General features: G+C 31.4%; 7 protein-coding genes across 7 annotated transcripts in view; 4 read left to right on the top strand and 3 right to left on the bottom strand.

Annotated features, from left to right (window-relative positions):
- The first annotated feature begins 6 nt into the window (after positions 1 to 6).
- LOC119840694 (ER membrane protein complex subunit 8/9 homolog) lies at positions 7 to 3,029 on the top strand. The gene is made up of 4 exons (XM_038367401.1): positions 7 to 280; positions 419 to 568; positions 858 to 963; positions 1,590 to 3,029. Exons 1-4 carry the CDS (start codon positions 68 to 70, stop codon positions 1,757 to 1,759), a joined length of 639 nt encoding a protein of 212 aa, XP_038223329.1. The 5' UTR covers positions 7 to 67; the 3' UTR covers positions 1,760 to 3,029.
- Positions 2,737 to 12,758, bottom strand: LOC119840696 (alanine--glyoxylate aminotransferase 2, mitochondrial). Its single transcript, XM_038367404.1, has 16 exons — positions 12,671 to 12,758; positions 11,965 to 12,149; positions 11,484 to 11,607; positions 11,109 to 11,297; positions 10,717 to 10,845; positions 10,103 to 10,255; positions 9,679 to 9,900; positions 9,145 to 9,390; positions 9,024 to 9,065; positions 5,640 to 5,768; positions 5,335 to 5,494; positions 4,824 to 5,038; positions 4,395 to 4,501; positions 4,101 to 4,241; positions 3,404 to 3,718; positions 2,737 to 3,172 (listed from the first exon to the last, which is right to left on the bottom strand). The coding sequence occupies exons 2-16, from the start codon at positions 12,114 to 12,116 to the stop codon at positions 3,049 to 3,051; spliced, it is 2,448 nt and encodes an 815-aa protein (XP_038223332.1). The 5' UTR covers positions 12,117 to 12,149; positions 12,671 to 12,758; the 3' UTR covers positions 2,737 to 3,048.
- Positions 5,912 to 7,880, bottom strand: LOC119840695. Its single transcript, XM_038367403.1, has 2 exons — positions 7,628 to 7,880; positions 5,912 to 7,295 (listed from the first exon to the last, which is right to left on the bottom strand). Exons 1-2 carry the CDS (start codon positions 7,758 to 7,760, stop codon positions 6,886 to 6,888), a joined length of 543 nt encoding a protein of 180 aa, XP_038223331.1. The 5' UTR covers positions 7,761 to 7,880; the 3' UTR covers positions 5,912 to 6,885.
- Positions 12,759 to 15,349: 2,591 nt separating the features above from the next.
- Positions 15,350 to 18,294, top strand: LOC119840784 (translocon-associated protein subunit alpha). The gene is made up of 5 exons (XM_038367525.1): positions 15,350 to 15,544; positions 15,994 to 16,185; positions 16,446 to 16,723; positions 17,365 to 17,605; positions 17,863 to 18,294. Exons 1-5 carry the CDS (start codon positions 15,487 to 15,489, stop codon positions 17,931 to 17,933), a joined length of 840 nt encoding a protein of 279 aa, XP_038223453.1. The 5' UTR covers positions 15,350 to 15,486; the 3' UTR covers positions 17,934 to 18,294.
- A 601-nt stretch (positions 18,295 to 18,895) lies between these two features.
- LOC119828267 (40S ribosomal protein S28) lies at positions 18,896 to 19,809 on the top strand. The gene is made up of 2 exons (XM_038350381.1): positions 18,896 to 19,184; positions 19,684 to 19,809. The coding sequence occupies exon 1, from the start codon at positions 18,983 to 18,985 to the stop codon at positions 19,178 to 19,180; it is 198 nt and encodes a 65-aa protein (XP_038206309.1). The 5' UTR covers positions 18,896 to 18,982; the 3' UTR covers positions 19,181 to 19,184; positions 19,684 to 19,809.
- A 1,391-nt stretch (positions 19,810 to 21,200) lies between these two features.
- On the bottom strand, positions 21,201 to 22,061 carry LOC119840745 (bladder cancer-associated protein). The gene has a single exon (XM_038367469.1). The coding sequence runs from the start codon at positions 21,846 to 21,848 to the stop codon at positions 21,609 to 21,611; it is 240 nt and encodes a 79-aa protein (XP_038223397.1). The 5' UTR covers positions 21,849 to 22,061; the 3' UTR covers positions 21,201 to 21,608.
- A 1,487-nt stretch (positions 22,062 to 23,548) lies between these two features.
- The window catches only part of LOC119840858 (sodium-dependent neutral amino acid transporter B(0)AT3), a 14,898-nt gene continuing 12,075 nt past the window's right edge, over positions 23,549 to 26,371 (top strand). The window contains exon 1 of the mRNA XM_038367635.1: positions 23,549 to 24,528. Coding sequence (XP_038223563.1) covers positions 23,842 to 24,528 — 687 coding nt within the window. The 5' untranslated portion in view covers positions 23,549 to 23,841. The remainder of the gene's footprint in view (positions 24,529 to 26,371) is intronic.

The following is a 26,371-nucleotide window of genomic DNA, read 5'->3' as shown; positions in this document are numbered from 1 at the left end:
TTGTAAAACTAGGTTTTTAGCTGATATTATATTAAAATCTACCTAAATTTTTAGTAACAAAATCACTATGGGAGAAGTATCATTTGAAACAAGTGCCTACGCTAAAATTATACTACATGCAGTGAAATATTCTCAATGTGCTGTGAACGGAATACTTCTAGCGGATGGAAGCAAAATAAAAGAGGGATCTAAAAACCCAGACCTCAATATTGTGGATACGATGCCCTTATTTCACCATAGTCATAGTTTATCGCCAATGGCCGAGGTCGCTCTAACACAGGTACCTAAGACCTTGGAGGTATCTTTCAGTTAAAAGAAGTCTAATTGATTAAATAAATATAAGAGTTTATAAAAATAATACTTAACAAAACTCTTATTAAATTTAATATGTTAGCAATAATTATTGTTTAATCTTTAGATTGAAGCATTAGCACAAGCCGATAACCGTGTAATAGCTGGTTATTATGCAGCCTGTGAGAACTTTAATGACAATACTGTGGAGAAATGTCCTGGACAAAAGATTGCTGAGAAAATTGCTGAACACTTCCCATCAGCAGTGTTTATTGTGGTAATTTATCCAGTTAAAATATAATTTTATATGGCATTACTATATTATTCACCAATTGTTTAATTGGAGCTTAGTATGATTCTATTTAAATATTCATTACAATCTCTTTGAAATTTTGTTATATGTGCTTTAATGCTGGACTATTGAATCATTAAAAAACAACAAATATAACTCTTGTATAACGTATTACTTGTAATTATCCTATAATTTTTATATTAACAAGTTTATCTAGATTTGTTTCAGACAATACAACACACTCTCATCTTTTATATATATTTTTTATTTATAGGTGGACAACAAGAGGTTGGTAAGACATCTGGCTTCACCAGCAATAAAGATATACAGATACAGTGAGGGAAAATGGAAACCACAGGACACAAATAAAGTGTTATTCCGTGAGTTATATTAATTTTTTAATTCTGAAGGTAAAAGCAACATCATGCAGTTTAAAAACTGTTTTAATATTTATGTTTCCACAATATGGTGCTTATTTTTAGCTTGTTACTGACACCATATATCCTGAAATAACTTCTGTCTGGATTGATGGATTAATATGTAATTAGTAACCAGAAGGGATAGAACTCATTAATTGTTCATACTAAAAATTATAGTTCACCACAAATAGTAAAATGTAGATTATACATAAATTATATTAAATATTTTTGAATAGATAAGATCCTTAAGCCATTGTCTTCAATTGGTTTTTTAAATTGAATATACATTTTTAATGGTTACAAAATGAATTATAAATTGTATTTTAAAAGACTTCAAACTCAAACATGTTTTTAGTCATGTTAGAATTTACAAGTATTTATGAATTGTAATTCAGAAGGTTGATTTCACCAAAAAGAATTGGCAAGAAACATGATAGTTATATTTTTGAAGAATCTTGTCCATTTGGTTAATATAACAAGTAAAGAGAATTATATTCATTGGGTGTTTAATCAGTTACTAGGTCCTGTTATTGATTTGCAACTGATGAATTCGAACATATTTTATTTAGTATTTAACTCTCTTTCAGAAACACCCCTAGTGCTGGAGACAGTGTCCCATCTCTTACAATGGGAAGTGTACAAAGAGTTAGTTGATTTTGACAATTATCTGGATGATCTCACACAAGACTGGAGCAATCTGGGAATTGAGAAAGTGGTAGCAAGCATTAATGCCGTTAATACTATAGATAGTAAGTAATAATGGTATGTTTGGTTTGAGTGCAACTATGGTAAATGTCATTGTAATTGACGCATTTATATAAAATATAAGTTTATTTATCAGTTTTGGGATTGGCATTGAAAATTATGAAATAAAATTATGTTTTTTAACACAGTTCATCTTACTATAAAGTGAAACTATTAAAAAAAAATTAATAAAAGTTAAATGGGATTTAAAACAAAGTCTTGGGTGGAGACAGTGCAAGTTTCAAATGTTTTGTGGTCAACTTAGAATTACAGGCTGAGGTATGTTTTGTGCATTGTTTAATGTCTACATTAAGAATTTTGATAAGGTTTTAGCTAAATAAGCACTTCTTATGTTTAATTTAACAAAACTCTTGTAAAGTATTCATCATGTTGGAGTAAAAAAACATATTTAATATATAAAACCCGTGAAGGTCTCTTGCTAATATTCTGTACAGATAAAGTAATTCTGTGCTGGTATGAAGTTGTTCTGGTAGTTTTCTAGACAACTTAGGCTAAATATGGAAATATAAATGTGTGTCCATTTTATTGTGTAAGTATTGATTATTTTTATTTACTTGTGTTTTATATACAAATATGTTTATTCAATAAAAGATTATTACCACGAATACTGTTAACTGGTAATGTTTTAACGTAACAATGGAAAACATGAAAATTATATTTAATTACAGCATTACATTACAAAATGGTCATTTTTTCAACATTCGAATACTATGGAACTGTATACAAATAAAAATTACCACTTCCTTATGATTTCAATTTGAATTTTGTTAACATATTGTTTATAACTACACAATGTGATGTCGAATTTATTTTATTGAACGTGCATATCTCAGGTATAGACCGGAAGGTAGTAACACAAAAACTTGCGACGATTTGTATCAGGCTTCTCGAGGGCCTGTGCGTGAATACTCTATATAAAAATTTGCCTGCCATAAATGGTTAAATTGTTTTTTTTTTTCTTTTCTTCCTCTAATTCTCCCACAAATTAGATATTGCTCTTGATTGGGCCACTGGTGCCAGTACTATGATCATTATTTTCCTTTGTTGTTACATAATAAAAGCCCCTGTCTGATACAAATCAACAATTTTTTTGCGTTATCTCCTTCCTGTTCCTAGAGTTACTGGACTAATTTAAAAATTCTAATACTATTGTATGTGATCCCTGACTGCTAAAGTATATATATAACATGGGCCAAGTCAGGGCTGTTTTTAGTACCAATATAGTATAAGTTTGTTTAAATAAAAACATATTTCAAAACACACAACTTTTATTTTATTTTACTATAGGCAGTTGAAGTAATCATCTATAATTTTCTTGCATTTATTGATATTTGTCAAATCACCAGCTTTACCTTGAAATTTACCATTTTTAAATGCACCTTTTCCATTTAGCATTTGTGTGATCCTAAAAGTAATTATTAAAATTAATGAAAAAGCCTTTGATTTGGGTTTTGGAGATATAAAAAGTTTTTAGAAGTTTTATGTTCTGCTAAGTTTTATGAGTATTAATTAGAATTAAGTATATAATACTCACTAAAAATTTACTTGTGCTTTTCTCAATCGAATTAATGCCTCAGATAGTAACAAAAATAATACCATGAATGCATGTTGTTACCATATAAATAAAAATACTCACTGTGGACCCAAAATATAGCAGTGTTCCTCTGGCCCCTGCATCATGATCTGTCCTTCCTTCGGCTTATCAGGATCCTCCGAAGCACAGAATATGAACATTCCTTCATTTTCCAAAGCTTTGCATATAACCCGGTTAAAATCAGGTGTTGCTTCCTTTTTAAACATAAATACGAATTTTGGCTTTGGCTCTGCACTTTTTATTTTGTCCACTTCGTATTGAGCCAAATCTGAGAGGACATTTTGTAGATTTTTGTTTGTGACTTTGAGATTCTTTTGTAGCTTCTGCACAAGTTCCTCATGCTTCATTGGTTCATTTCTGTACAAAATAAAAACGTGAATACAGAAGAGTTAAAAAACATAGTGAATCTTAATTGTGAACCATTCACATGTGATTTTTTCATATATACGTAATCATTAGCCAGGCCCAAATTTACGCAAGAGGGAAGCAAATGTATGCATGGTGTATAAATATATGAATTTAATAGTCTATAATGTAAATCACAGTTTAAAAATCAATGTGTTACATATAACAGCTAAATTTGTGAAGTCCAAAGGAAACAAAAAATAATCTAAGGGTAATATGACAATGTATGTCTTTCATAAATAATTACTTAAGCAGAAACCTACATCTATTTTTATTATTAGATGAGAAGTTTCATGTCTAGTTAGTCTAGTTAAACTTGTGTATGTTTACTTACTTCAGCAAGCCTGTCAGTGCTTTCTCTCTATCCAGCATAGCCTGGAAAGTTTTAATAACACGGTCTCCAACAAGGAATCTTAGGTTTGTTTTTCCTTTCTTGCCCTGCTCAGCACCCAGAAACTTAATCATTTGCAGTTGACTTGGGAAATAAAGTTAATATTATGTATAATAAATAATAAATTCATTGAAGAAGGTGCATATTGTTTGATAGATTTGAAGTAGATAGTTCAAAATGACAAAAATTTGGAATGGAAAACAGAAGGATATTTTAATGTTTTTGTATTATTCCTACCTTAAATTGGACACATGAGTGCCACAGCACATGTTCTCATCCACATCTTTAATACATATAATTCTGATGGTATCCATACAATCTTCTGGCAATCCACGCGTATGGGCCTGCAAGTATCACAAGAATAAGAGAAAAATAATTTGATTGCAGGCCTTATTCGTTTTCACTCCAAATCTGTTATTTCTCTGCATTATTATGTGTTCTATTAATAATTATGTTGGTCCTTCAAATTATAAGGTTTCATTGTAGAAAATATAAATGGTCTATGTTACTTAATACTATCAGTCGCAATCATTTGTAATATATATGAAAGGAAACACAAGATGTGTATATTACAGAATAATTAAAGATTTTTTTTATTTATACTAAAATATTAAACTTTACAGCATTCTAATATATCATCATTACTTATTCAATACTTCAACTTACCTTATCCAAATTAGGGTCATTGGCTTTCAAAAACTTGACTGTAACAGGCACGGCTGCTCGAATCAATTCATTGCACCTATCCTCAGTGGCTCTTAAAATATCCCCATCGACGCTCGCTCGGTCTAACTCAACATAACTCTCATCAGCACCTAGCCACCAGCTTGTGGTTGGGAGATTGTGCTCATTTTCCAGGATTGCTGAGAGAAGATGCTGACCTGAAGTAATTATAATGTTGTTTTGTATGGTATGTGGTAGTATATTTTCTTCTTAAGCTGTATTGAATTGGCGCTGTGTCTAAGAGATAAGAGTTCTAGTTTAGTTTACAGTCAAAAAAAAAAATACATATATATAATTTGTTTAATTATTATAGAAATACACATGGAAACACTATTTCCAACCAAAAATTATTAAATACAGTTTGTTTTATCGAATATGCTTGCCTTTCATCAGTATATAACTTCTTACAACCTTTAAAAAGCCAATTAAAGTCGATCAGTTTCCACTTACCAACCTGAATGTTGCTGCATGTGGTCAAACCTTCTCTGCCAATTTATCTTCTGAGAGACAACCGCACCAACTTCAAGAGGTTTGTCAGTAAAATGGAGGGCTTCTTCACCTTTCCGGAGGACTTGCAATACCTCAATATCATTTAACCAACCTCTATCGTGAGGCTGGAATACATAGAATCAAAATAATAACTACATAGAAATAATGTCTTGCATATGCTATGCATTTATATTGAATTAAATCTTGGTGCTTTTATTTCTATCCTTATTTATAGTAGAATTGTATATAAACTTAAAAAATTATAGTTACCTGGCCTCCACCAGCTGGGAATAGAATTGTATTATCGAGTGTTATTTGGTAACCCTCGAACTTCGAAGTTTTCCCATATTCAACTATTGGCTCTTTCGTAGGCTCACATTTCACAACTTTAGAGGTAAACTGTAATAACATTATTAAAAAAAAACAAGTATGAAAACAATGTAAGAATAAAAATAATTTTGAACTAAAATTAACTACGAACCTCTTTCAAGTAACTATCCTCTTGACATTTAAAAACCATTCTAAATTTAAATGTATGAGATCGTAACCAATTTTGATGAAGATGAAGATTGAAAAACTTTTTTCATAGGTTATTTTAATATAAATATTAGGTACATAATTTTATCACTATCAATCACAGATTACGAACTATTTACGGCATAGATTATACACTTATACTGTTCATGTTATCAATATCATAGTATCAACTATCAAATTACAATTTACATGACGGAATACAATTTTTATACGGTTTTTTATGGCTTTGGACACTATACGGGAAATCAGATAATAATATCATTATTGACATGGATTAAGGCCCTTCTAAAGAATTGACAGTGATGGACGCAGGGCGAGTAGTAAATATGTAGTTACGTAGTATATAACTTAGTAGACGAGTAGAGGCAATTACGATAGTGTACAATTTGTCCCACACCGTACTTTTATTTATATGGGTTTGTCCGTATATCAAAGAAAAGATCATATAAACTATGATGAATCACAGAGTAAGTAAGGAGTGATGGTCTAAGCGGCAATGATGGTTCATCGTAGGTCAACACTGTCGATTGTGAAGAGGGGCAATAACATAAGGCGATACATATAGTGTTAAATCTATGTGGCGGTACGGCATATTTATAGTTTAAATTATAAACTACATAGTTGAAACTTTATTGCCATGGTGGAAGAAAAAAAAGAATAAACTGTATTGTAAACCGATTCATTTTCAATGACATGAGTTCTTGGTACGGCGCCACAATAGAAGCCCCGTGGCACGTATGAGAAGGGCTGTCAGCGCCTAAAATAATGTTGCCAAATAATTCAAACACCCCCAGAGTTGGATAAATAGTTTTTTGAAGAGACAGACAACACAATTATTATAACATTGTTTTATGCGTAATGGTTATCTGTCAGTTATTTAATACCCATATCATTAAGAAAATATAATGAATAATACTGAAACTCGTATATTATTGTATTAATATTATAATTTAGAAACGTAAAAAAAAATTATTTAATTTTAATTATGATCACTTGATGGTGCAACATCGGATATACTGCAATGACTATCGCTCTCATTATTTGTAGGGTCGGAAACTGTATCTAAACGTTCGTCTAATGTTTTTCTTTTTGATTTGCAAGGATTCAAACGAAATCCCTTTTCTTTTAATATTCTTCGCAAAGTTGTATTACTCCCTTTAAATTCAATGTCCTCAAGTAACTCTATGCGCAGTTTATTAACGGTTGGTAACTTTTTATTCGCAGTATAAAATTGTTGTATTTTTTGACGAATAAGACGAACATGATAATCATGGAGATTATATTTTTTTGGATGTGGTCGACATTTTCCAGGTGTCACAATTTTACTGCATGTTCTGGTAGCAATGTTGCCTTCTTTAGTAATCCTAGACACAGTTTTTTCAGATACACCTGTTAAAATACATGAACTTTTTAATATATTACTTTTAAACTTCAACTGTTATTTCTATTTTTGAATAAATAAAATTTTAAGATAAAGAGACATATTACTTCGTACGCAGTGTTTAGAGTATACATTTGCTTATGTATATTCTAAGCGTTTTGAAGAATTCTGTCATATAAACTAAATTAAAATTTTAAAAATATATGTATGTATGAATATTGTCATAAATAAAATAAAATTAAAATAAATAAATTAAATTAAGTATTTGATGCTTTATTATTCTTAACATCATCCTACGGGTAAAACTATATAATATTATATGGCAACCCTTAATAATTACCAGTCATTGCAGCAACTCGGGCTCGAACGTTAGTTATTGGGATCAAAAGGCTTTTATTATTCTTTTCCGCTTCACAAAACCTCTTAATTTTGAGAATCACTTCTCGGGCCGCATCATCTAATGCTTGAGACATAATAAGCAACAGTCTAAACGTTGTTATTTTATTGAAATTCGACAAAACTACTCATGTAAACAATGACAGTTTACAATATGGCCGTCTGTCAGTGACTGTCAAGTGTCACATTTAGTTCATAAATCCGCCGTGTAATTTGTTTACTGACGCAGACTCCTACAATTGAGAGGTAATTGTAGTCAGTTGAAAAAATAAAAAAAACTTTCTTATTAATCGGCAGTATAACATAAGAGTTACTTAAACGCGAAGCAGTCATTAGACTGCTAATGAAATAAATGGCTAGTAAAAATTATGGCAATTAGATTTTAATGAGATTAATATTTTGACAATTCACCATTCACCATTCTTACATCTATGGTCATCACATAGACTAGACAAACCAGAACCCAAACCGATTGAGAGAAGTGTAGGTAATGAAGGAACTATTGAATAGCGGTTATTAAGTTCTGGTTAGTTTTGGTAGAACCATAAAACCAATAAACGAATTCTTACTAATTTTACTTGGTTAACCGAGAGTAGTATAGTACTACGGTTAAGGCAGATGGTTTGGATATTTTTACGTACATTATTCATGTATTAATACAGTATTAATACAGTATTAATACAGTTACATTACCTAATTTGATAAGTTTTTGTAAAAGAAACTTCGTCCGAGGCTTTGTTGAAACTTAATTCAATATTATTACATAGAATGATAAATTGAACAATTTAATTTTGGAAAAAAACAGCAATATGAATTTGCATATTTCAATGCAATTTGCAATAACAATGTATGGCAGTGCCCCTTGTGAATGTTCGCGTCAATGAAATCCGAACAAAGCATAGTTTTACTTAATCTGTGCATGATTTATTGTAATAGAAGAAGTAATCCTTTGGATGTAATTTGAGGGATCGAAACCTCTAAATATTGTTATGTATAGATTTTCTTTTTAAAGCGCATTTGAATCACTCCGGAATATTCGACAGTTGACCCTGTATTAAAGATGTCTTATCACACATATATGAGAACTGTTATTTTTCTTTGATCGCGCGGGTGAAACCGGGGGTGGGAAGCTAGTTGAGAAATGAATATAAATATAGGGAACAGGGCGCCGCGCAGTAACTTAAAAAAAATACACATAAAAATACATATTTATTCAAACGAAAGACAAAAGCGTAAAACATAATGTATCACATGTATATATATACACACATCATATAGATTTATAATCATTTCTTAAGTCTTGTCAAAGCTTGGTCCAATACTGAAATACCGTAATCGACATCTTTTTTGTTTATGCACATAGGTGGTTTAATTCGTAACACCTGAAAGAGAAACAAAGATAAATTAACAAAACATGAATTATTAATATAAACAGCTTATTACAATCAAAATAAGACTCACATTAGCATATCTTCCCCCACATCCGAATAAAACCCCCATATCCTTTGCGTCTTCCATAACATTCGAGAATGCTTCTGGGCTCAAAGGATCTTTAGTCCCAGGGCTTACTAACTCTACACCCAACATTAGACCTTTGCCTCTAACATCTCCGATAGCAGGATGTATCTTTTGTAATTGCATTAGTTGATCAATGAAATACTTTCCAACGATTTTGCTGTTCTCTTGAATGTTTTCTTCCTCTATTACCTGAAATGAAGTTCATGTTTCAAGGATCATGTTTATTGACTTAATTTTTTTATAAAAATACTGTAGTGTATCGCGGTGTTGTTTACTTTACAAAAGGATTGAAAACTCAAAAAAAAAGTAGCATATTATTTTCTTTGATGACTAGAATTAATTTAGTTTTCTTTTGTAATTCGATTAAATAACAATATACGTGGCAAAATTTTTGCTCTTTTACACGCATGTTTTATATTGGTTCTCTTTTTGTATTTTTTTATGTAAAAAAATCTATCGTTGAAAAAAACTTCTTACGTCAAGCACAGCTTTCCCAACAGTGGCTGCCAGAGCGTTCCCTCCAAACGTATTAAAGTAGGACGCCTTCTTGTGCGCATCAGCTATTTCTTTAGTAGTAACAACAGCGGCGAGGGGGAAACCATTACCAATTCCCTTTGCCATAGTCACAATGTCTGGCATTACTTCGTGGTTTTGGAAACCCCAGAATGCATCGCCCGTACGTCCGAAGCCGGTTTGAACCTAAAAAAATAAGAAATATGTGAAACGGTGATGATGACTACATCGTGTGGTCCACCCAGTCCTTAGTTAGCTCTTTCATAAAAACATTTATTTATTTATCCATTTCTGTTCATTGAAGTTATAGGTACTGTATAAGCGACCTTTAAAAAAAAATTAATGCTATTAATACAAAATACCATAACTTTTTTTTATATTGACTTACTTCATCAGCAACATATAATCCACCGTATCTTTTCACCAATTCTTTCGCCTTCTTTAAATATCCCTTCGGAAATTGCACCGCACCATTCACGCCTTGGATTGATTCCGCAAAGAAAGCTGCCAGACGACCCTTTGGAACTGAATGTTCTAATAACTAAAAAAAAAGAAGTTACAAACGTTACGTTATTACAAAGATATACGAGTATATATTAACAAATTTGTTTAGGTATAACATGTTGCACAGCTTTTCCATTTATGTTTAAAAAAATATTATGTTAAACACATATTTTTCTTAAATTTTTCTGAAAAATTGCTTATAAGTGATAAGACAGCTCATTACCAGTCACAATTATATTTTACGTTACAATTTCGTCCGTTTTTTTTTCAACCGACATCCCAAAAACTAAGGTTTTTAATTCGATTGTATTTTTTTGGTTTTCAATCTATTCCCGTGATCCTTTTTATGTTTGATATTAAATTGTTGTTACTTGGTCCCATTTTGGAATTTTAAGTAATACCCTCCCTCCCTCCCCGCAAAAATCGTCGGAGACCTGTTTTACAGAAAGTACTCGTAGTTATTTTTCATATTAGTTGTTTGCATCGTTAGATCATTACCTCTTTAAGTTGGTGTATATATCTATCAGCTGTGACGCAATCCCCTGGACACGAACAGGCGCCGGGTACCTGGGAGTAAGAGTCGCGGCATCCCCCCCACAGACCGCGTAATGGATCGGGTAACATCGCCTGTAATAACATTATTTTTAGTGCACGTACATTTGAAAATACTCAATGAACAATTTGAGAATATGAAGGAAAAGGCAAGAAATAGCTGTAGTTAAGTAGTTCCTCATAAATTTGTGCTTACAGGCAAGCGAGAAAAATTAAGACTATTCTGTGGCAATGACTTAAGTAAACGTTAAATAATAAAAAAAGACAATTTAATAAAAGATATAGATGAAGATTGCCTGATTAAAAAATAATAATGACACTGTATTTAATATTCTTACATGATAAAACCCAGTAGGTACAGGGATAGGGTATCTATAAGACTGTGTCGCAGTGAGGCCCATCAATGCACTAGAGTACCCATGGTAGGAACCTTGAAGAGAGACGATGTCGTGGTTACCAGTGTATGCTCTCGCCAGCAGTGTTGCCAGATCATTGGCTTCACTACCACTGTTTACTAGATAAACCACCTGAAATATAAATGAAATGATTGCATTTAAATATAAAAAAATTGGTTTAAAGTGTAATTTTTGAAATAAGATATCATCTTAGAAATGGTATGCTTAAATTAACAGAGTTTTTATGCGGGTACCGTACGCGAGACCTCTACTGAAGTTTAATACCTTACTTTTGTTAAAATAAAAAGTGATAGTTACTTTCAAATCGCCAGGAAACTTGGCAGTTAGTTGTTCAACGTATTCGTATACTTTTGGATGCTTGTAGATACTAGTTGTGTGCCACAGAGTATCGATTTGTTCGTGAAGAGCCGCAGACACCTTACTGAAAAACAGATATAACGTTATACTAAGCGGTAAATCTAACTGCCTGTCTAACTCTAATTTCATATTATCTTATCCTTCATTGTGTTTAAGGGCAGATGTGTTATGTCTGTTTCATTAGTCAATTTTTATTTACAGGTAATTAAGAGACTAGCCTTCTGTAGCCTAACTAAAACACTTTAATAGTCTCACGCTATATCAGGAAACAATTTAGAAACATCATCATAGATTTATAAGTATCTTCTAGGACTGTAGTTCTGCGCTCACGCCTTTAACTTCTCTGTGCTCTGTGACATTTAAGTTTACGCTAACAACTACTATCCTTACTATAACCAAAACAAAAAAAAAATGTACTTACGGATGGCAATGTCCTACGGATACGGTGACGATGCCTGCAAAGAGGTCCAAATACCTCTTGCCTTCATGATCGAAAAGCCACTGCATATGACCTTGGTGAATGACCACCGGTTTCTTAAACATATTGGCTTGCACAGATGGTATATTATCCATCTTCAATTTGTTCAGTTTTTGAACTATAGGGCCCTGGAATTATTCAATAAGGTTCTAAAAATATGTAATTAAAGTTTTGATAATTTTTTTTAGTAATATAATATAATACTAGCTGCGCCCAGGTTTCACCTGCGTAAGTCCGTATCCCGTAGGAATATCGGGATAGGAGTTGCCTATATGTTATTCCAGTTGTCCCGCTGTCTACGTACCAAATTTCATTGCAATCGGTTCAGTATTCTTTGCGTTAAAGAGCAACAAAAACACACACATCCTTACAAACTTTTGCATTTATAATATTAGTAGGATTAGGAGGATAAGTAGAATAGGATTTATTTATTTTCCTCAAACTTGCAACTACATTTATCAAATAATTCAATTAAGAAGAATGGAGAGGACTGGTGTCTGCGATAGGCATGTAATTCAGATCACTCATTTGAACCGCTTTAAGTTAGCTGATTATATATAAGTAATATCATAAAATACATCGCTTAGGCTTTAAGTTTGTTTTTAAAAATTGAATTGATTTATAGCGTTGTTAAATGTTCTTAGCTTACGGTGTACTCTTTGGGTATAAAACTGCATTTTGGAAGAGGTGCAGTAGCTGTGCTGAGGCGCCGACCAATGTGTTTAAAATACTGTAAAGATCCTGCAATATAAGTATGAAATATGTTTCAGTATTATATGAAATGGAATATTATTGGATCTAACACTTACGACATTATACGTACGACAAACGAATAAATTATCAATTTTAAAATAAATAACACTGTTTACGGAATATCGGATTGTAAAAATTATGAACATTTATAATCTTATCTCCACAGTTTTCCACGGGTTAAACAAAACATTTTAGCACATTGATAATAATTATACTACATCTAAAGTCTATTATAATATACGTTTTAATAGTAAAATTATAAGATATCTGAACTTGGTTTATATTTAAAACCGATAATGGAGATTTCAGCTCACCGAACGGCTTATAAAATCAGTTTGAAAAAATATGAATCTCTACCAAAATAAAGGATTTTGCCAAAAAGATCATTTTATATGAAATAATTATATAACTTCCAACGAAGTAAGCATAGGTCAGTCAGTCTAAAATAACATGAAAATTTATGAAACGTATCGTTAATAAAATGAACCTTATTTTTAAATGAAAATACCTACGTCTACGGGTTTTTTTTTTCCTATAGGAACTTTACTTTAGAATCATAGTGGATCAGAATAAATACTAATAATTCATTCAAATTCAATTATAAATGGACACTAAAAATACTGAATTGAATATCATTAAAATATTATTGAACGTACCTTTTTTTACCATTATATTTAGAAAAAATCGATTCAGCGTATGTAATTCCTATAACGTGACAAAAACACAACTGAAATGCGACCGTTGACTCTTGAATACATAATACATAATTTAATAATAGGATCGTGTTTATATTGTAGAAACAAAACATTTTATCATCCCAATTCTGTAATTACTTAATATGTGTAAAAAATTGTGATTACGGATTAACTTAAACAAGTTTGAGTACAATTTTTTATAAGATTAAGAATTTAATAAATAAAATGGTTGAATGAGTAACAATACATCTTATAGCTCTTTAAATAAAAGTATAAATTAAAAATCAACAGATAAATGTATTATAAAAAAGATTAAAGTAGAAACAAAAATACTGTGTCCAAAGTATTTAGTCGAATTATATATATTTTTGCTTTGCCCCGCGGCTTCGCACGCGTTATATACGGAGTAAAACTCCTTTTATCTAGTAAAAAAATATCAAAATCCATTGCGTAATTTTAAAGATCTAAGAATACAGATACACAGACGTCTGAAAGCGACTTTGTTTTATACTATGTAGTGATAAGTATATATTAGTTAATCTTGTACACTGCCCTTTACTAAATTACAATTTAAAATGTATCTAGTGTTACAACATTTGGCATAAATTAAGAGTTCATTGTGATTCTGATATGTAATTAAAATACTAGATTAGTATGTTCATTTCTCTATGATTTTATTTTTTGATATGTGCGAGTATTCCATATTAATAAACATTGGTTAAAACATAGCAAGAAGAATAAATTACCTCTAGAATGATAGATAGAATTCATGGAAAGAAAAAATACTATTAACAGTATAAATTTCCATTGAGTTTTTTTTTATAAATAGATACTTGTGGGTACTTCGTTTTAAATAAATTGGTACATCTGGAATATATGTAAATTCCAAAACCATTCAAATCGTATTAGTAATTTAGTCACATAAATCAATCTTATCGTTGACTTGAGCCCATTGATATACTTTTATTTTTACAAATATAAAATTATAGTGTAAATATGTTGTACATATTGTTTTGTCAGTCGTCGGAAAAAAGGTTCGAAAACTAAAAAAATTAAGATCAAGCGATTTGCGTCAGCAATAATAGGAAACGCTTAGAAGCCGGATTTTTTTGAATTGATAGCGCCTACTAATATTAATATGGAAATTGTTATTATCTCCGTTAAATATCAGTTGAATATTTATAACTTAGTAAAAGTTATATATAAAATTAATAGTTAATATTTTGTAAATAAATTATGTTTTCGTCTTTTTAAGAATACCGTACTTGTAAATAGCAGCTGTTGTGATTAATTTTGCAAAAAATTGAGTATGTTGAGTTAATTAAGTTCGAATATCCCTGCAAAAATGTTACCATTTTCGAAAATTTTAAGTAGTTAATATAAAAATGTTCAATTCAAGTTCCTACGATTATTATTGCATAAGTGTTAGGAATATCCACTACACAAACCAACTGTCATCTACTAATTTTTCAACAGAACAGGTTCTTCACATTCAAATTTATCCAAGAATAGTAGATAGACAAGTATAAGATAGGTAAGTAACTTACTTACAACTGTTGTTAAAGGTTGTAAAAGATTGTGTTGCATGTATTTATTATAAAAAGAATAAAACTTTATAAGATTAATTGAAAACAAATCAGATTTGACACAATCTTAACTTATCACAGTCAATAGAAGTGTTTTATCATATATAAATTATATACGTTCTACCAGACTTGAAGTCGAATTAAATGGTAAAGCTTAAAAGTAGTACAAACAAAAAATTTTACATTAATTTGTGATAAAACGTTACTTTAACTTTTTCCGATATCGATTTTCTTTTAAAACCGATACAATGACAACACTATTGACAAGCATTCCTTCCACGTCAATCGAGTTGGAGAGAAAATTGGCATTCGTGAACATCGAGCTTTTGCGGTGGCGGTCGCGTAGATATAGTACGCAAAGTGAATGTCTCTTAGCTAGCATCGTTTTAGTATATTTCTTTAACCTTAGTTATTTTTAGAAATAAATCAAAATGAAACTCTACCTTATGTTATTAGTTTTACCCGCGGCTCTGCTGTGCTTCCAAAACGGTAAGTTCAAATAATACTGTATTTATTTTAGAAAGTAGTTTTGGTACGTGGCATAGGGTTAATATTTTGAAAGAAAGTCATTGTTATTTTGTGTGATATCCTGAAACCCCTAATATTTCGCTAAGATGTTGTATTCTATATTCTTGGTTACCTATTAAATAATTTTAATATCATTCGTAGCATGAAATTAAATTATTCGTTTCTAGGCGGTAATTAGACCATCGCACAATTGGAAATAAATTAAACATTCATAATTTCTTTTATTATATAAGTGGCTAAGGCTGGTAACATAAATATACCAAACTTTTATACTTCAACAACCAACTGCTGTCATAATCACTATATATTAACATAGTTTTCTAGTCCTTAGAATTGTAGTTGCAGGCATGTGTGTGTGAAATAGTACAATTTTTAAATTATATCTTTATCTATTTCTTGATAATTTTCAGCTAATTCAATCTTAGCAAGGGCAGAGGAAGATGAACTTGACGATGTAGTTGATATAGAAGGTGAAGACAACCAGGTTGTTGGAGATGATGTTATTGGTGATGAAGATGACTCAATTGTCAAGTCATCACAAGATGTAGACACAACCATATTGTTCACAAAACCCATCACTAACTATGGTGATGTGTCATTCGGTGAGTTTGTTTATTTAGATCCAGATTGTGATAAATTGTATGCTTATTTTATTGTGTTGCATGTATTTATTATAGAAAGTTTAAAAGGTGATCTTTCCTTACCTGGAAACCTGGTCTAATATTTTTATCATTATAAGTGTATTGGATAAACATGTAATAATTTCATTAATTAAATTGTTCATTTAATTATCAATTTAAGTACATAATAAATCATTTATTTTTTAAACCAACTTATCCATTAAACTCATAACTTTTTTTAGATTTGCAAGCAGGCAATCCAGTTGAATTCCTTGTTGGTTTTATCAACAAGGGTTCCGAGGACTACCTCGTTGAGACAATGGAAGCATCCTTCAGATATCCACTAGATTACACATACTACATCCAGAACTTCACCGCTCTGCCTTACAACCGTGAGGTCAAACCGAAGCAAGAAGCAACCTTTGCTTATTCTTTCATCCCCAATGAAGCGTTCGCCGGCAGACCATTTGGCTTAAACATTCAGATTAACTACAAGGATGCTCTCGGTAACTCATACCAGGTAATTGAGATATAAAATATTTATATTACTTACTGGAAATGTAATTAGTAAATTTTTCGTAGTATACAGACACATTATAAATTGTCATTAGTAAATATATGGTCATTAAGGTTGTTAGTCGTAATTATTGACCAAATAATTAATTACTAACCTAATTACAGACCATTATTCTTAAAAAAAACTCAAAAAGCAATGTGCTTACGTTCTTATATGGTTTTATCTAACCTGCTCCTTTGTACTTGATTTTGAATGACTCTGTATAAATGCAAGGGAAGCAACATAGTTTATTCTATCACTGTATTGTGTTTTTTGGTTTTTTAGACTATGTATTATATTTATTTTATTGATACATACCAACTTAAAAGAATATATTTAAATCAATATTATAACAATAGAATTTATTGTACAATGTTTCCATCAGAGAACATTATTTTAACTGTAAGAAATTGCAGCTCTGTTATTTTTGCATAGTTTTTGTCACACAATTTTTCTGTTATTGGTGTTTCTTACAAATGTGCCTTAAAAATATTTAATTAGTATAGTTATTTTATTAACAGCTCTAAGGTAACTTTTATGAATAAAATAAAAATAAAATAATATAATTCCATTAATCTTAAAACAAATTATCTGATTATTTGCAGGAAGCAGTCTATAACCAAACGGTGAACATTGTTGAGATCTCTGAAGGTCTGGATGGAGAAACTTTCTTCCTGTATGTGTTCTTGGGTGCAGCATGCGTTCTGATCCTTGTGTTGGGCCAGCAAGCCCTCTCGTCACTCGCCCGTCGTCGCTCTCCCAGATCAGCTCCTAAACCCTTGGAGACTGGTACCGCTAATGATGTGGATTATGACTGGTTACCTAAGGAACTTGTTAACCAGCTGAGTAAGTATTTGTTACTGATGGATACTTAGTTATCCATAACTCTTTCTGGACTCTTTCTTCTCAATGACGAACGAAGAAACCATTCTTTTTAAATCTCAATAACAATTCCTTGTTCGCTTAACAGTTCAATCAGGATTATTAACATGAAAATATTGTGTCATTGTAAGTAGTAAAAACCTTGCTCTGATTTATTTGGTAAAATCTTTTTATAAAAGTACCCATGTACGTAAGTGATAAAATTCATTTCCTCTTTTCAGAAAAATCACCCAAGACGCCGAAACAATCGCCACGCATGAGGAAGGCCAAGAGGTCGGCGGGCGATGACTAATTTTAGTTTTTTAAATTAATTTTTAGTTAACATCAACTCAGACAGGAGGTTTCAGTGATCAGTCAATTAAAATAAGAATAAGATTAAACTTTGATTGTGGTAAACTGCAAAATATAGTTAATTGGGAAAGAAAGCAGTTGATCAAGTTTTCTTTCTAATTTTTTATGCTTTCAAATAAAAATTAACAACTCAACCGAAGAATTGATAATCTTTATTCTTATTTTATTTGATGTAAAGTGATGAGACTGTGTGTTTAGTTTAAGTGTGAGAGTAAATTATGGAACAAAATGAGTGGACATCTTTGCAATAATGTTGCGTTACGAGAAGACATTATTTAAATATTAAAAATGTTACATTTTTATATTTGGTTTTATTTTTGTACCACTGCATTGATATGTTGATCTTTTCATTATTATTTATTGTTAAATAAAAAGAACAATTTCGTGAATTTTAAGTGTCTTAAATACATTTTCGCTAAAATCACGAAGTAGTAAGATTTGATAGTGTTTTCGTTTTAAATGATAATGCTTCGAAGCTACTGGACCCATTTGAATAATTTTTATATTCTAGTTCAACCTGCATTGTTGTTGATGTCAGAAAATTGTATATAATATAAATAGCATGTAATATATATAAGACTGTGGTAAACGTACTGCTACATTGGGAATAAGATCAGATTTAGATATTATATATTATGTATTATATATATTATATATGTTGTCCAGATAAATTATATCACTAAATTATCGTCTAAATTCTAAATAAATAAAACACCATAAATTCATAGATATAAAATTCATTGTACTACTAGTATAGTATTGTTATCGGTGATTGTACGTTATTAATTTAAATAATAATCCTTTTAAAGTATCTGTTATAGATCTCTTATTTCCTAATACATCACAAAACCGATAAAATAATACCGGTTTAATATTATGGTAACACTATTTACGGATCCTTCAAAATTTTATCTGTGACAGATTTCTTTTTCGTACACGCCGTTTGCGTTGCACGTGTATTTAGTGAGTTTCGCTCGATATCTGTTCAAAATGGACAAACCTAACGTTCTCGCTCGTGTCGTCAAGGTTCTGGGCCGTACTGGCTCCCAGGGACAATGTACCCAGGTTAAGGTCGAGTTCATCGGAGAGACCAGCCGTCAAATTATTAGGAACGTAAAGGGACCCGTGCGTGATGGTGACATCCTAACCCTACTTGAGTCTGAGCGTGAAGCTAGAAGACTAAGATAAGCAGGTAAATTGAATAACTAAGCATGTAATTTGAAAGAATATTGAATCTTACTTCTTATTTAACCTATTTCCACTACCGACTAAAAAAAGATAGTTTCAAATTCGAAAGTGTTTTTTTGGATTACCTCGGAACATTTCCCTATGTTTACCGATTGTTGATTTTCTTAATTGATAGCTGTATTTATGCTGGACCAGGGGTCCAGTTCAGGTCCAGTCCACTGAGGGAGGCATTCTTGCTTTTTGTTTTATAAACAACTTTTTTTTGCTTTTGCCCGCGGCTTCGCACGCGTTAATTCGGAGTAGTTAAAATAGATGTTATTACGAATTTAAACCTTCCTCTTGAATCACTTTCTATTTAAAAAAATCCGTTGCGTAATTTTAAAGATTTAAGCATACACAGGGACATAGGAACAAATAAAGTGACTTTGTTTTATTGTGATGTAGTTTATATATAAAGCATGTAGATTTTTCGAAGTTGTTCAATCTGTGTTTCTTTGTTTCAGGTTGCTAGAACCACTTAGGTTAAGGCTTTCTATGTATCAACTATATTATCAAAATTGTAAGTGAACAGCAAAACCGTCAAAGATGAACATCTTAATTCCAGCTCGTTTAATAAACAGTTAACACCATTTCTTGTTTTATTTTAATTAATTCCACTTTTTATATACTTACAGGCTTCATAGCTCAAGACATACTGATGTTTTATTTATTTACTGAAGATATTATGACCAATAAGTTATTAGAGAGAGATCTTGTGAATCGATTATTATGTGGATTGTAGCAACATTTATTAAGTATTTGCAAGTGACCTTATTGCATGTATGAAATTCTCTCAAGGGTTTTACCCAAACTATCCGTTATTGTGGGATTTTTGCGATAAAAACTATTTAAGGTTTTTTCTGAGGTCTCAAACTATTACATCAAATTTCATCCATATAGATACTGAACCTAACCACTGGGTTATGGCATGAAAGAGAGAGTTACATTTGCATTTTAAGTATTAAAAAAGTAAATTAGTAGGGATAGTTAGGATTCTGGACTGACCAGACTGATAAATATTGTTAAATGAATAAAAGGCTGCCTTATAATCAGGTTCATAGCTGTTGCTGGTAATTACTATCTAAATGGTCTACCTTTATTGGTTAAAAAATAATCTATTTACTTATTCTTTGACTTGATATGAAGCTGAATTTTTTCAATGCAAAAATTCTTTGATTAATTATTGTATGCATTACATACCTTTGAAGGTGTTTCATAATGGTACTGTAAATAAAAAATACCATATATAAAAACATAGAAATATAAGCAAGTATGTTAATAGAAATTTATAAGGAACAACAATTTTCACTCAAGCTGTCATCTTCTACTTTTTAAATCTTAAATTGAAATCAAATTGTTTTACTTTTAAAATTTGCATACAAGTAGTATACTGTAGAAGTACTATTTATAGAATTGATTAATAAATTATTGGGATTCGAACCCGCGTTTTTTGCCAAACCGTAGCGTAAACGCGGGTTCGAATCCCGCCTTGTGATCAAATTTTTTCTATTCTTTCAAAATTTTCTCATTTATAAAGTATTTCCATGCTATAAAACTAAAAATTAAATTCATCAGACGTAATTTCTAGTAAAATTAATAATCTTAAATGTAGGTACATCAATGTTACTAGATTATTATACCACTTTTCCTTAATTAGAATTGATATCATTAATATTTTATAAACCAAAATAAATTATTGTTGTTTTGAATAACACAGAGTAAATTTAATCAGACCTTTAGCATCAGTTAATGGAATTTTAATGACATTTGAGTCATTATATGGACAATAAATAGATTAGTTATCATGTATGAAATGTATTTGGAATCCAAAAACAATTTATACCTATATATTGCATATAAATAGAATAAAATACTAAGTTATAAGGGATTAAGAAAAAGGCCCTGTATATATTTCAATAAGAAATTTATTTATGCTACTTACATTGAAATATTTAGTAGATATATAAACGAAATTGATTTACATGGTTTAAAATTGAATTCTAACGTGAATATGTTATTGAACTTTCTATGAATGATACATTAAGTGTCAATGTATATAACATTTCTATAAGGAAATGAGTTCTATAACATTTGATTAATTTTATTAATATTTCACTATAAAACGCTAACAATAACTGTACAATAATCACAATGTTTATTAATCAACACAACAATGTTAAATAAGTACAAATCGGCACATATCCCCTGGGGATTCCAACAATAATTATACAAAACATTATGTAAACAAAACACGTTTTATTTACATAATTATAGTAACTAATATAATTGGGTAAATATGACGTCAGCAGGATTTGGCCGCGTGTCTTGCATGAAAGCGTCTGGAACACTTGAGTTTGAGCACTTCGCTGATAGAAATCTGCGAAATTCACTAAGTGTCATATTTTTCCACTTCACACTGGCTGCCCCAAAATAAACAATTACCTATGCCGCTGTAACATATAAGAACAACTGCGGCCATAAACATTACGCTGCATACTGTACAGGGCTTTCGTTCAAGGAAAAATCCGATTAGATATAAAACCATGAACATTACGTGTGTATTTACTAATGCCGGGTTAACGGGCTTTGGAATCAAGAGCACTGGTATTAGCCATTGTAAGCAATACATTTTGTGTGCACTGAAGATAAGGGCTACGATTACCTTACACGAATACAAGCACAAAAGGGTATCGATGTCGCAATCGACATATTCTGTAAAATGCAATTCTTTTATTTTAAAGTAAAAACAATGTCAAGGTATAAAATGCGTAATTTGGCGTAATTCTACAATCGTCTGATATCATAATCTGACAATTTGTTAGGATTAAGAAGTAGGATGTATAAAACTGTCAAATTGACAGTGATAGAGTTTGACAAATGAAAAATGTTGCTAGAAAATAAAAGGTTGACCCGACTCTCCTCCTTACACTGGACGTTGACGCAGTCTCTCTGTTGGGTGAAGCCATTAACAAAGAGGAGAAGGAGAAGAAGAAGAAGGTTTTAAAAAAGCAAGTAAGCAAGACAGCTTATAGTTTTTATTGTTTTTCATTTAGAATATTAGAAATTAGGATTTCAACTTTAAGGTCCTTATAATATAATTATAGCTGTGGAGTTGAATAAATTAAAATTCAGAAAAGATGTCTTTGATGTTTATTTTTTATGCTATAGCAAGCTATCGAGCTGGTAGTTCACCGCCAATGAAAATTTGCATTGCCCGCTTTTAGTTATAGTTAGGTAGATAGAACGAGATGATTGAATATAAACTAGTAAAGAAAGTGATTATTGTATATATGTAATTAACTTAAATTAGTTAAGTACCGCTAAGAACCTCATTAAACATAGACCGTAATCTGGAACAAATATACTCAAATACTAATATTGGTGCAATAATTAATTAAGAATGCTGAGCTTAAAGTGCTGAGTCAAGTCATTACGAGTTTTAAGACCGATTTATTTAAATTCTAGCTATTTAGGTTCCACTTAGGGTATGTAAATGAACCCTGAACGAATTAAGTATGTTTACATTAAAATTTAAGAGGGTTGAGTCGAGTGATAATTTTATAGTATAAAGGCCAAAGTTACATTTTATAATTTTTGCAAATAATAGGTTAAATTATTCTTTAATTACAGTTAGGTATAGATATTACCTTCATACCTTTGAATAATAATTATCAGAACTAGACCAAATTTATATGTGACCACACGGAAAGCACAATCTTTCAATAAAAAATGAATCATCATAATCGGTTCATCCAGTAGATAGTAACAGACACAAAAAAGATCTGTCCACTCAAGATGAATAAAAGTTTTGACTGTACGTATATTTCTACATCAAAAGTAATGCACATTTTAGCAATGAGGTCTTTTTACAATTTGAGAAGGTAGTGTTTACCAACTTCGCGTGTTAGCATCGGGCCATGAGTAATAGTTAGTAATCGAAACTTATACGATAATTATTCAGTATTTTCCAAATTTTTAAAGTAGGAAATGCAGTAGTACAAGTTTATAATTATTAGGTTACTTAAAATAGGTGACACAAAACCTCAGAGAACAATATTTACCGACAACCTAATATTAATGTAACGATCATATTACCGAAATGATTAATCTCTTATGTGTTCCATATTGAATGGGTTATCTTCTATATCGACATAAGTACAATAAAGTGCTTCGACAGCTAAGACTAATGGTTTCACTGAGCCGATTGAATAACCTTCCATACTCTTCCATTTTATAAAAGCCTTTACTTCTACGCATGCGCTGCTTCATTCTTACCCCCTTGTGGAGTATTTCCCGCCAGTTACATTACGACACCCTCGATGGTCGCCATATATCATCGGTCTCCTTGCAAATAAGAAATAAAATAAAAAGCACCAAAAATACCTCTGTACAACCATTTCTTTGTAAAACGTGAAGTGTTCAATTTTCGTGTAATTTGTGTGTCGAAATGCTCCGATCAATATCTTCGGTCTCTAAGTTCATTCACTTCACAGTGTGTTACGCGGCAGCCGTTTGCATACTAGCCATTATGTGCCATGACGACGAGTCTAATGAAATAGTTTAGATACTAAGAGAATAAGACAATAATTACAATAATTAGAATAATAAAAATTTAGTGCACAATGGCGAACACGGCTCAATTAATTCGGCGACAAAGCTCGCGAGATCTGTACGCGCAACGTTCCTTGGAAAGAATGGAAATGAAGGAATTAAGGGGGCGTTTAGTTAATCTAGAGAATGGTCAGCCATCGCGTGCACATGCTATGTATGGAGCGACTAACCAGGCGTTCGAAGACACCAGTCCCAACAGGCAGTCATCAGAAACACCAACGAGCAAGGAAAGCTCTGTTGAAGGAAGGGGTGTTTTCAAACCTGAGGGGGGGCAGGGAGAGCGAGAATCATGGGATAGTAAACTCACGTTTCTTCTTGCTACAGTAGGGTATGCAGTAGGCTTGGGTAATGTGTGGAGATTTCCATATCTAGCCCAGAAAAACGGAGGAGGGGCATTTTTAATACCGTATTTCGTAATGTTGGCAATCGAGGGGATCCCGATATTTTATTTGGAGTTGGCGATTGGTCAGCGTTTGCGAAAGGGTGCAATTGGCGTGTGGCATCAGGTTTCCCCATATTTGGGTGGTATTGGAATAAGTTCCGCGGTAGTTTCGTTCAATGTCGCATTATACTACAATTCTATAATAGCCTGGTGCCTATTCTATTTCGCTCAGAGTTTTCAAGCGGAACTCCCGTGGTCGGAATGCCCGAAGAAATACTTCAGCAATGGATCGTACACAACCGAACCAGAATGTGCTGTAAGTATACCGAAACGTCAAAATTTAATTAAAGACTTTTAAACGGATTTTAAACGCAATAAATCGCGTTTATCATATTATTAACCCGACGTTTCGAACACTTAACAGCAATCGCGGTCTTTCGTCAAGAAGTCTTTGATTTCGAAATGTTAAAATTTAATAGAAATTATGGTTTATGCTACTCAATAGTATTTAAGAAAGGTTAATATATAATACACCCTGTCAAAATTGTTTTCCATGCACAACAGAATGCCGAAAGCCAGTTACTATTTTTTATTTATGTCATCACAAAAAAAAGAGTAGATACCATACTTTATAGAAGTTCATCGCTGCCTGAGCATGCATGAACATTTGAAATATATGAGTATGAGTTTACACAAGTATTGCCAAACATAAGCCATAGCCAACTAGTTTAATCATCCGTTTAATTAAGCTGGCTCTTCATTGAAAGACTTACCAGTTGGTAGCTAATCTACAGCTGCATGAATATTATACAGTATGAGCACAAATAATATAACATCATACGTATTGTTAAAAACATCTATTCATTTTCGTCAAATGGATAGATTATGAATCTATAAAGATTGAAATTTTCTACGATATAGGTATTTTATACTTGAATAGCAATAAATAACTTTCACGCGATCAAATATCTCAATCATTATTAATACTACATGACCAATGCATTATTTATGCATTTCAGAAGGGTTAGTATACTATATATGTGCATACCTCACTATGTAAATCTACCATGAATATATAGATGAACAAACAAACTATATGACGTAATATAGGTATATGTACTTAAGTTATAAACATTCATAAACACGTTACACGTGTTTACTTAATGGTTTAAGTTTATTTTCCGAAAACAAGCAATGTATGCAAGTAGGTACAACAATAAATTATCTCTACAAAGTATAATGCCGTGCAATTACAATTTATCAAAATGGTATAAGGAGACGGGCCTCTGAATCTCCCACTAACTGTACGAAACACATTTCCGTACAACTATTTCACGCGGGTCTTCTGTGGGGGTTTGCTACTGTATCTCCGGTGCGAGCTGGCCCAGTTCGTAGCATGCTCGACTCTCACATCAAAACATTTGACAATTTCCATTTGTTATTTGTAACTAACCCGCTATGTAAAAGATATTATCATAATTTGAAATTAATTGAAACTTACATAATCTGGATTTATTGATGTTTATTATCGCATATTGTGATGAGATGAGATTTGATTCACATTTATTAAAATAAAAAAATGTTTTTATAATCTTTACTAAACTCGTTAAAGAATATAGATTACAAAAATACCATAATTCCTTGAATCTCTACAAAAAGTCATCGAGCGGAATAAATTACCTCGTCAAAAGATGTTTAATTAGGAGAAAATATTGTGAAGTGGTGTTAACAATTCTGGCCGTTATTAATCACGTAATTTAATCGACCGAACGTATTTTATAGAGGGTCAGAGTTGAAGTTCTGCAGAAAGTTTAATCATTAATATAATGACTTTGTTACATGTTGAAATAAATACTATATTGCTAAAACTATGTTTTGTGAATTTTAAATCGTTGTTATGTACCATACTGTATGACCAGTCGGCGAGCCGAGTTGTTGTGAACTGTGCCGGTACAGGTAAAGATGTAGGGTCTAATCCTGCTTCATGATCGTATTTTTCTACTCAAAATGTAGGTTTATGAATTACTTTTTAATGGTACGTAAAAGAAAATCAACATGGCTACCCAAAAAGCGTTAGTCACAGTTAAGGCGAGGTGAGTTCTAAGACTCGCAAATTTTTGGTTCGTTTTTTCAATTTTTCTTATACAAAATGGAATAAA

Source organism: Zerene cesonia, chromosome 7 (assembly GCF_012273895.1).
Source record: "Zerene cesonia ecotype Mississippi chromosome 7, Zerene_cesonia_1.1, whole genome shotgun sequence".
Classification (NCBI taxonomy): Eukaryota; Metazoa; Arthropoda; class Insecta; order Lepidoptera; family Pieridae; genus Zerene; species Zerene cesonia.
The sequence above is the reverse complement of the archived record's forward strand: the minus strand, read 5'-3'. Positions and strand labels throughout refer to the sequence as shown.

Bases quoted from the DNA above. Each gene is read 5' to 3' on its own strand.
- LOC119840745 (XM_038367469.1), bottom strand. From the start codon at position 21,848: ATGTATTGCTTACAATGGCTAATACCAGTGCTCTTGATTCCAAAGCCC.
- LOC119840694 (XM_038367401.1), top strand. From the start codon at position 68: ATGGGAGAAGTATCATTTGAAACAAGTGCCTACGCTAAAATTATACTA. The intron at 281-418 runs GTACCTAAGACC...TTTAATCTTTAG, and splicing joins CCGAGGTCGCTCTAACACAG to ATTGAAGCATTAGCACAAGC. The intron at 964-1,589 runs GTGAGTTATATT...ACTCTCTTTCAG, and splicing joins CACAAATAAAGTGTTATTCC to AAACACCCCTAGTGCTGGAG.
- LOC119840784 (XM_038367525.1), top strand. From the start codon at position 15,487: ATGAAACTCTACCTTATGTTATTAGTTTTACCCGCGGCTCTGCTGTGC. The intron at 15,545-15,993 runs GTAAGTTCAAAT...GATAATTTTCAG, and splicing joins TCTGCTGTGCTTCCAAAACG to CTAATTCAATCTTAGCAAGG. The intron at 17,606-17,862 runs GTAAGTATTTGT...TCCTCTTTTCAG, and splicing joins GGAACTTGTTAACCAGCTGA to AAAAATCACCCAAGACGCCG.
- LOC119840696 (XM_038367404.1), bottom strand. From the start codon at position 12,116: ATGGATAATATACCATCTGTGCAAGCCAATATGTTTAAGAAACCGGTG. The intron at 9,901-10,102 runs GTAAGTCAATAT...TTATTTTTTTAG, and splicing joins GATTATATGTTGCTGATGAA to GTTCAAACCGGCTTCGGACG. The intron at 9,066-9,144 runs GTGAGTCTTATT...TTTCTCTTTCAG, and splicing joins GTGGGGGAAGATATGCTAAT to GTGTTACGAATTAAACCACC.
- LOC119840695 (XM_038367403.1), bottom strand. From the start codon at position 7,760: ATGTCTCAAGCATTAGATGATGCGGCCCGAGAAGTGATTCTCAAAATT. The intron at 7,296-7,627 runs GTAATTATTAAG...GTATTTTAACAG, and splicing joins CCGAGTTGCTGCAATGACTG to GTGTATCTGAAAAAACTGTG.
- LOC119828267 (XM_038350381.1), top strand. From the start codon at position 18,983: ATGGACAAACCTAACGTTCTCGCTCGTGTCGTCAAGGTTCTGGGCCGT.